Here is an 8,721-nt window from a genome sequence, read left to right on the forward strand (position 1 = left end):
TTGTAGATTGGCAAGGAAGGCAGCGCCGTCATCTGCATGATGCGCAACCTCGAAATTGAACGTGTGACGCTCGCGGCCATGAGCTTGGGCATTGCGCGCCGGTCGATCGAGGTCATGAACGCGTACGCCAAGGACCGCGTCGCGTTCGGGAAGCCGCTCAACTACTACGGCCAGATCCAGGCCAACATTGCCAAGTCGTACGCCGAGTACATGGCTGGCCGCGCCTACACGTACAACACGGCGCGGTACGACTCGTTTTCTGCATTTTTCAGGCGTGCTCACCACGTGTTTAGCCTCATGAAGCTCGATGCCGTGGGCAACCGCGTCGATACGGACGGCGTCAAGCTCTACTGCGGTGACATGGCCAAGGTAGGCTTGTGCGCAGCATCACCGTTGCCAAACTGAGTTTTGTGTGTGTAGACGGTGGCGGACCGCGCGATCCAGACGCTCGGCGGCTACGGCTACGTCGGCGAGTACAACGTTGAGCGTCTCTGGCGTGACTCGAAGCTGCTCGAAATTGGCGGCGGCACCAACGAGTCGCACCACAAGAACATGAGCCGCGACCTCATGCGCGTCAGTGCTTTGTAAACCGTCCGTCGACGAAGAAAAAACCGCGTTCGTTGTTGCGATCCTAGCGTGTATCTATCTCGTAGAGCAAAGGAGGTGCACGTAGCTGCGAGCTGGGCCGCTTGGCGAGCAACGTGACGCGAATCAGCAATTTGGATCGCGCCGCTGCCAATGTCACTTGTAGCGAGTGTGCTTCGATTGCATCCATCGCTGCTAGTAGACGCCCAATGGGTTCGATAGACGTAAACAGAGCAGACGTTCAAGCGGCGTGCAGACTTGCGCGTCCGCCAGACGTGCGTGAGGTGTCGACTTGTGTGACCACGTCTGCCTCGATGTCGTCCCATCCACGGCACGGCCACATGCACTTTCTCGACTTGCGTCGAGCGATCCGGTCCAAGCTGGCGCCACTCCGATCGCCGCCTGCAAGACGGCGACTGCAAGACGACGTGGCCGTTGTATGGCCGTGGGGTTGATGCACTCTACGGCGCCATGATGCTCAACCATGTGTTCTTGTCGCGTCGACATGCATTGCGCCTGGACCTGGCCTAGCACCCGTCGCACGCTGCGTCGACGTCGATCCAAGAGGCGCCAAAGAGATGGACAAGACGCAAGTCGTTGCTGGTTACCGACCGTACTGTCTCGCTAGTCATCCCTATTTTTTGAGACTTGCAGATCTACCATGGCCATGATCTTATGCGTTGAAGATGCAGGAAGTGCGTACCGACACGCGATGGCTTGAGGCGGTTGCAGGCCACATAGAGAAACAAACGTGTGGGCGTAATCTACAGTGCAGAAGATAGATCAGAGAGATGAGCGAACTTTGAGCGTCACCAAGCTCTCCCTGTCGACGCATGTCCATATCGATCTGCAGCAGAAGCGGGTCGACGAGCTCGGGACTGGGTCAGCCTACAACCACGATGATAGTTCTCCACGCGATGTTCGTACGTGCCACGTGCACCTTGAGCTGACAGACGCACGTGGTCGTCATCGACCATGACCATGGCGACGAATAGCCAAGCGACGGCTATCCTAGCCACGCCGCCGTGAGCCAAGTAGATATACGTATAGCAGTACCTGACACGCGACGACTGGGAGCACGCAACGCGACGACGGCTTGGTGCATGGCTCGTCGTAAACTCGGTCGGGAAGCTGACCTCGCGCGGCTTGGCTTCTCCGCCCCGCGCGGGCTCACGACGGCGCCCACGCCACCGTGGCGAAGCAGCTCGTCATGACCGCGCTGCGAATCTTGCCGTCCGGATGCGACCACGTCCCCCTCGTGGCATCGCCATGGCATCGCATGTTTGTTCATCGTTGGCGCCACCTGTCGTATCCGTACGTTTGGCAGTACTTCCAATAACGTGGCGCGCCAAACGCAACACTTGCAGCTGCCAAACGCTCAGCTCACGTGGACGTGGCGATATGGCAGTCGTGGAGGGCGGGAGGTGCGCTGCTTGCCTTGACCTGGATCACTCTACACCTAGTCACAAACGATGAGATGGCACCTCGGGCCGAGGCGAGCAGCCGAATCGGCCGCAGTAACCTTTCGGCATCTCCCTGCGACCTGGTCCAAGGACGGCCACGACAGTATTGTCCTTGGACTCGGACTACGGCGCTCGACCCGAGAATTTCGTAAATGAGCATCGAGCTGACATGGTTTTACAAGGGAAAGGATGTGGAAATGGTAAAATAATTGTCGATGTTTCTCCATCGCACTGGCTAGACAGCCTCTCCTAGACGGCCTTTTGCTGCTATATACGTACTAGTAGTACAAGCAAAGATATCGATGCAGCCTCGTGACCAGCGGCTCGAGAACGGTACGACTGCCGGGCGGCAATAGATGCGACTTCCTTTTGTCGCTAGCCCGCCTAGCGATACACTGTCGTGTCCTGCTGTACGCCACCGTCGGTGAACTCTGCGTGCTTGTGGCACACCAAGATTCACCCGCGTCTGCGGTGCGCAACGACCACCGTAAGCATGAATGGCCGGCCCGACGGCGCTGGCCGAGAAGGCCAAGCGTCCTCGCGCTGCAACCCTCGTACAAATATGCGACGCACTACCTACGAACCTTTCTGCGTTGAAACCAGTGCGCAAAGCGTCAAAGACGGCGCTACGCATGGGAGTTACAATCGGCGTTGGAATCTGTACCACCTGCTTCGATGCTGAATTGGCCGGTGTTGAGCAGGGTCAGTGTTCTGGGTGTTGAGCATGCGCGCAGCTGGATTTGAACCCACCAACTCGTTGCGAAGCATGTTCCTCCCGCTCGTGGCTCGTTTTCAACCAATGGGACGCATCCATTTGAAATCCTGGTGCTTGATTGGTGGAGATTTATCTGGTACGTTTGATTGGCAAAAAAAAGATTTGCAGCATGTGGTCGGCCATGGTCCAGCACGTGGCAGCGCTCGGGTCGCGGAAGACGCTCAACGTAGTTGCCTTCTCGGGCGGCGTCGACTCGTCGGTCGTCGCTGCGCTTGTTCATGAGGCCTTTCCAACTAACAGCGTCGCCTGCCTCGGCGTCTCGGCGGCGCTGCCCTCCGAGCAGCTGGCACTCGCACGCAAGGTGGCCACGGACATTGGCATTCCGCTATGGGAGACGCCGACGACCGAAGGCGCCGATCCGCTCTACATTGAAACAAAGGCCAGAGGTAGGCTTCACAGTGCGGGCCACTCGATTCACATCGTACTCGTAGCTGCTACTACTGCAAGACCAACTTGTACACGACGCTCAACGACGTGGCGACGCATGTGCACACAACGTTCGTGCTCCGCGTTGGATGAACGTCCTTTAACCGCGAGTTTGTGTCGTAGACACCGTGGCAGTGGCCACCCCCGGCTTTTCAACGGCACGAATGCGGACGACAAGCTCGACCCGACTCGACTCGGTGCGTCCTTGGGGCGACTACTGGATGGATGGCTGATATACGTGGCGCTGTAGGCCTCGTCGCCGCCTCCGAGTTTCAGGTCGTGAGCCCGCTCCAAGACCTTACGAAGAGCGACGTCCGCGCGGTACGTATCATCATAGTCTCTCGTGTCCATGCGCTGATGCCAACGATGACCTGTCTAGCTCGCCAACGAACGAGGTTTGCTGAATTGGAACTTTGCTGCGTCGCCGTGTCTTCGGTCGCGCCTCGCGTTTGGCGTCATCGCCACAGCGGTACATCTCTGCGTTTCGGGACCAATGTCGCCCTCATATAGAGATGCAAAGGACCACCTCCAGCGTGTCGCGGCTGCCGAGGCTTTTGTCCGGTCGTTCTTGCGGCTGGCGCCACAAGAGAACCTGCGCGTGCGGTTTCTGCCGCAGAACCACGCGGCCATCGGTGCACCGTTTGTTGCGCGTTTTTCGAGTCTCACGGCAGGCTCGTAGAGCTGGATGCGGCGCGCCACTCGGCCCTTTCAGCGACCGAGACGGCGATCCTCGCTGCCAAATGCGTCGAATTAGGTACTCTACTCTTGCTGTTGACGCTGTGGTTGCCAAGGAAGATGTAGGTTTTACAGAGACTCATGTGCGTGCGTTCCGGAGCGGCAGCGTCTCGGGCTTTGCCTCCAACGTCCAAGTGGTCCACTCAACAAACAAGGTGGTGCATTCGTCAACGAACCCACTCCCACACATGCAGACGTAGCGCAACGTATGTGCTCTGTATCAACTAATCTAAATTTCACCAAAAAGATTGGATTCATTAACATAGCAGTTTGAGTACTAGTACATGCATGTTGGCGTCAATCGCACGTTCAGACATTCAGGCCGAGGTCACAGCGTTGGCAACGCGAGGATGCTTGGGGTTCTTCTCGGCCAATGTCGCTGTAGGCTTGCGTTTGCTGTCGCGGACGCTGTTGTGCACCGCAAACTCGGGCGAGTCTTGGTACGCCACCAGCTCGTAGAGGTCACCGACCTTGGCGTAGAGGAGCACTCGGAACGTGTACAGGACGCCTTGCGTGTTGCAGGGGTGCGCAAAGTCGTCGGGAAGGAGCCAGAGAACCTCGTCCTTGGAAAATCCATAGAAGAGGACCGAGGTCTTCGTGTCGCCATGGTGCTCGACGTCGCCGACGACCCACTGGCTGCTGAAAATCGCCAGCTCCGCGGGCGAGAACGAGAAGAGGTCTTCGTCCATGGACAAGCCGGAGTGGTGGAAGTAGCCAAAAGCCCGAGCGTCGCTGAGAGCGCCTTCGTGCTGGAAAGTAGCGCAGATCGGGACGGAGCACGCAGCCGCCAAAGAATCGCGAGTCAGAGCGTCGTGCGAGTGTTGGTACGGCGCCGGGCAGTGCTTGTACACGCTGCACTGAGGGAAGCAGTGTACCATCTTCTCCGTGCGGTCGTATGTCGGGCGGAAGCGCGGGGTCATCGCGTTGACGTCGAACATGACACACACGAGAGCTGCCATCGACCGCACTGACGCATGCAGGATATAACGGTACACGTCTACCTCGATGGCTTGAGCGCATGGTATCGAAGGTCGTGCTTGTACCTTCGTGGGGCTCTTCACCTCGGACCGGCATGCCGCAGTGCGAGCAGAGCTCGGTCTCGTCGCCAAGGCAGGTCGTGCCGAGCACGTCCATGCTCGCAGGCGGAGGGGCATGCGCGAGCTCGTCGCCATGGTCGTCGAAGGCGCTGACCAGGTCCATGGGCACGTTGCTGGCGTCCGTCGATGTGCTGCTCATGGTGCGTTTTGGATAATGGCAACCATCCGGATATCCGGATATTGAAGCTTAAAATAGCCTACTCGATGTATCCGGACATCCGGATATCGGGCTAAAAAACGCACCAACGATGCATGCGCCTTTAGGACGCGCAACTCACAACGAGTTGTCAGCCCGTTTTGCCGCTACCGTTACACAAGACGTGATGTAGACTATGAGTCGTGTAGCTAGCGCTTGAAAGTGGTATTGAGATTGCGCGACAACCTCACAACGAGCGACAACCTTACCACCGTATAAGACCGTCGCGCACCTCCACTTCTGGCCGAGTGTCGTCACTTCGATTGCCACAAGGCAAAACCGGTCGTAAAGAGTACACTACAAAAATAATGCCGCCTTGCTCAACTTGCACGCTGAAAGTGCTCGAGGCCCGCCCTGTAAAATATCGAAACCCGTTGGAATGAATGTCGCATTAGACTCATTCCAACACCAATCATACCGGCGTAAACGACCGCCAAGATTCGAGAGTACGTGACAAGCACTCCGATACAACGCCCACATACATCGTGCTGTTCCACGGCAAGTCGCGAACCACCATGGTCTCGATCAGTCGTTTGCTTCAGATACCACGAGTCGGGCTTCAGGAGGCGCGTTGACGCTCGAGGTTCTAAATTTATGGCCAAGCAAGCGACGTTCTCTGAAATGATTCGTGGACTGTTTTTCAACTGCAACGCGCGGTGATTTGGATTTGCAGTTACGCATCTCAGACACATTGCACCAATCATTGGTGTCCAAAACCGATCTTTTGATCCAAAGACTGAGGTGCTCGAGCGGTGCGATGGTTGAAGAGGATCAAACGGAGCTAGTAGTGCTCTACTACTGCGCAATAGGAAGGAGCGCGTGCAAGATGGCTCGCGTTCACGTTGGTTGTACTGTGACGTTTCGCAGCAGAGATGCAGGGAGAAAGAACATCGGATGTGTGGCGAATGCGTCAAGGTTTGTGATGGCGTCAACGATTGCTCCTTGCCCCTTGCCAGGGTCGCATTCTCGAAGGTGCGTGTCGACGACGGTGGGTCACGCTTCCAACTGCGCCCTCGTGAACCTGTACAGTGACACCTGACGCAGTCGAGTCTAGGGCTGCGGAATCAAACAATGGAGCTACAGTTGGGTGTACAGAGCTGCAGGTGGTCTTCGAACGTGGCCTTGGCCTCGAAGCCACTGACCATTGGGCAGTAGTCCCGTGACCTCTGATGGTACTGGGATATAGTTGTACCAGATCAGTTGATGTGGGTAATATCACGAGACGGCGGAGAACCCCTCGGCAAGCACGATGCGCCGGTACCCATCGCTCTCTAGCACTAGAGCAACTGCTAGAGCCATGGAGGGTGCCCACCTCTCTGATCCCTTCAGGCTGCTGGTGCGGCGTCAAGGCAGGCGTGGGGCAAGCGATCCATGATCCCTGCTATGCGTAGCGTGCTCGGTCGCATCGTAGGAGCTCCAGCTAGCGGTTAGTGCAAACGCTGCCTTGACGATGACGTGGCATGCAGAGGTTGCATTCTTTTTTCAACACCCTTCTCTTTTTGTCGGGCCACAAGCTTCGAAAGTTGGACCTGGTCAGCAGGCGCTGCTTTTCACTTTTGGTTTAACCATGGACGACGATGCGTCGCTCTCTCTTTTGCTCGCTGTGGCCGCCTTCGGGCTCATTACGACAGGTCGCGATCCTTGGCACACGTCGTACGATCCCGATCATGAAGCGCAGGCGTGAAGCATGTTGTGACACTTGGCCTTACGTTCGTCGTGTTTGCTGTGACCTGCGCTTTCTATGCGCTTTGGGTTGATCACCACTCGGACGTTGCTCGCTTTGAGATGGCCTTGGTGACTGCCATCGCGATTGGCAACGTTGTGCTCGCCTTTTACTAGCAAGCCCACTTGGCGGTCAAGTCTCTGGTGTCCTTTGCGCGTTTCTCGTCTCGATCTCGAGCGCTTTGACGGATTTGATACCAACACGCCCGCCTCGCCGCCGCCTCAAGTCCTTTCTATAACGTCTACGTTGAATGCTATAGTCTTGTCTTGGTTACCTTCACGGTGTTGGTGTTGCTGCAGCGAGTCTTCTATCGAGTAGATCAAACGCGCTCGACTTGACACTCAGTCGGACTTTCCTCGTCATGTACACTCGGCTGAGGAACGGCGCTGGCAATGCGATCCGCGGACAAGGTGCGCGTGATCTCGAGGCAACGTCAAGCCGCGCACTGTTATAACATGCTAGATTTGAATCCACTTTGTTATAACTCGGTTTTTCATTTTTGGCGAGCGTTGTTGGAGCGCAATGGACCGCGAAGAGCTCGAGCACTACACCGAGGTCCTCCTCTCGATGAAGGAGTACGAGGGCTTTGTCTGGCGCGAGGCCTTCCGCAAGAAGCAGCACCTCAAGCGCCTCAGCGAGAAGCACCTGGGCCTGCTTCCGGACGAGACCAAGAAGGCCAACATTGCGGCCATGATGGTACGGCCAACGACGACGATGACTGGCAGGATGGCTCATGTACACGTCTTGTAGCGCTGTGCCAAGACGAACCAAGTGTTCTGGGACGACATTTGCGAAATGCAGAAGGGCTACGGCCCCGAAGTCGCCCTTCCCAACCATATCAACTTCAAGGAGCCACTCAAGACGCCTTACCGCCACTACTCGAAGCTCAAGAGCACGCTGCACCAATGTGTCCGCGACTGGGCCGAAGAGGTATGCGACTACTACGCTCGACATCTTATGCGTGTCCTGTAGGGCGCCGAGGAGCGCGAGCAGTGCTACAAGCCGATCCTGGACGAGCTCAAGCGCGTGCTGCCCGTCAACGCCAGCAACAAGTCGGGCTGCATGCTTCTGCGAGTACGTGTCTCATGCATGTATGCATAGGTACCAGCAAAAGGTGCTCGTGCCGGGTGCCGGCCTCGGACGACTGGCGCTCGAGATCGTCGCGATGGGCTACGTCACCGAAGGCAACGAGTTTTCGTACCAAATGCTCTTTACGAGCAACTTCATCTTGAACTGGTGCGACTGCCCTGTCTTCCTCGGCGATTGTCTTAGGCGATGGGATAGCGCGACCGAGCCGCATGCGTTCACGCTGCATCCGTGGATCGACAACCCGTGCAACGTCATGCGCTTTGAAGACTTTAGCCGCCCCGTGACGATCCCGGACGTTGCCCCTGCCTCGCTTCTCGATGCTGTGAGCAGCGGTATGCTGTCCTTCCTTGCGCTTGATGGACGCTAACATGCTCGACGGACTAGGCCATGAGCGCACGTTCTCCATGTGCGCGGGCGAGTTCTTGGAAGTGTACGCAGACGACGTCGGTAGGCTCCACCGCATATTCAAGTCGAAAGACTCATGGGCGCTAGACACGTGGGACTGCATCGTGACGTGCTTCTTCATCGACGCGGCGCCCAACGTCATCGAGTACATGGAAGCGATCCAGCGCATGCTCAAGCCGGGCGGCGTCTGGATCAACCTCGGGCCACTTTTGTACCACTGGGCGAAC

At 57.2% G+C, this 8,721-nt stretch overlaps 5 protein-coding genes across 5 annotated transcripts; 4 read left to right on the plus strand and 1 right to left on the minus strand.

Annotated features, from left to right (window-relative positions):
* Nucleotides 1–39: 39 nt before the first annotated feature.
* SPRG_21625 (hypothetical protein) lies at nucleotides 40–588 on the plus strand (the record flags this gene model as incomplete). Its single annotated transcript, XM_012354967.1, has 3 exons — nucleotides 40–245; nucleotides 294–369; nucleotides 421–588. 3 exons carry the CDS (start codon nucleotides 40–42, stop codon nucleotides 586–588), a joined length of 450 nt encoding a protein of 149 aa, XP_012210357.1.
* Nucleotides 589–2,932: 2,344 nt separating this feature from the next.
* SPRG_15800 (hypothetical protein) lies at nucleotides 2,933–4,184 on the plus strand (the record flags this gene model as incomplete). Its single annotated transcript, XM_012354968.1, has 7 exons — nucleotides 2,933–3,209; nucleotides 3,255–3,446; nucleotides 3,500–3,570; nucleotides 3,629–3,718; nucleotides 3,770–3,881; nucleotides 3,929–4,003; nucleotides 4,051–4,184. The coding sequence occupies 7 exons, from the start codon at nucleotides 2,933–2,935 to the stop codon at nucleotides 4,182–4,184; spliced, it is 951 nt and encodes a 316-aa protein (XP_012210358.1).
* Nucleotides 4,185–4,301: 117 nt separating this feature from the next.
* On the minus strand, nucleotides 4,302–5,220 carry SPRG_15801 (hypothetical protein; the record flags this gene model as incomplete). The annotated part of the gene is made up of 2 exons (XM_012354969.1): nucleotides 4,302–4,981; nucleotides 5,028–5,220. The coding sequence occupies 2 exons, from the start codon at nucleotides 5,218–5,220 to the stop codon at nucleotides 4,302–4,304; spliced, it is 873 nt and encodes a 290-aa protein (XP_012210359.1).
* Nucleotides 5,221–6,844: 1,624 nt separating this feature from the next.
* On the plus strand, nucleotides 6,845–7,116 carry SPRG_15802 (hypothetical protein; the record flags this gene model as incomplete). Its single annotated transcript, XM_012354970.1, has 2 exons — nucleotides 6,845–6,908; nucleotides 6,956–7,116. The coding sequence occupies 2 exons, from the start codon at nucleotides 6,845–6,847 to the stop codon at nucleotides 7,114–7,116; spliced, it is 225 nt and encodes a 74-aa protein (XP_012210360.1).
* A 406-nt stretch (nucleotides 7,117–7,522) lies between these two features.
* On the plus strand, nucleotides 7,523–8,715 carry SPRG_15803 (hypothetical protein; the record flags this gene model as incomplete). Its single annotated transcript, XM_012354971.1, has 7 exons — nucleotides 7,523–7,696; nucleotides 7,751–7,930; nucleotides 7,973–8,052; nucleotides 8,102–8,236; nucleotides 8,285–8,411; nucleotides 8,482–8,536; nucleotides 8,582–8,715. Coding segments are annotated over 7 exons (885 nt in total), but the record flags the coding sequence as incomplete, so codon positions are not given.
* Nucleotides 8,716–8,721: the final 6 nt, after the last annotated feature.

Source organism: Saprolegnia parasitica (assembly GCF_000151545.1).
Source record: "Saprolegnia parasitica CBS 223.65 unplaced genomic scaffold supercont2.194, whole genome shotgun sequence".
Lineage (NCBI taxonomy): Eukaryota > Oomycota > Saprolegniomycetes > Saprolegniales > Saprolegniaceae > Saprolegnia > Saprolegnia parasitica.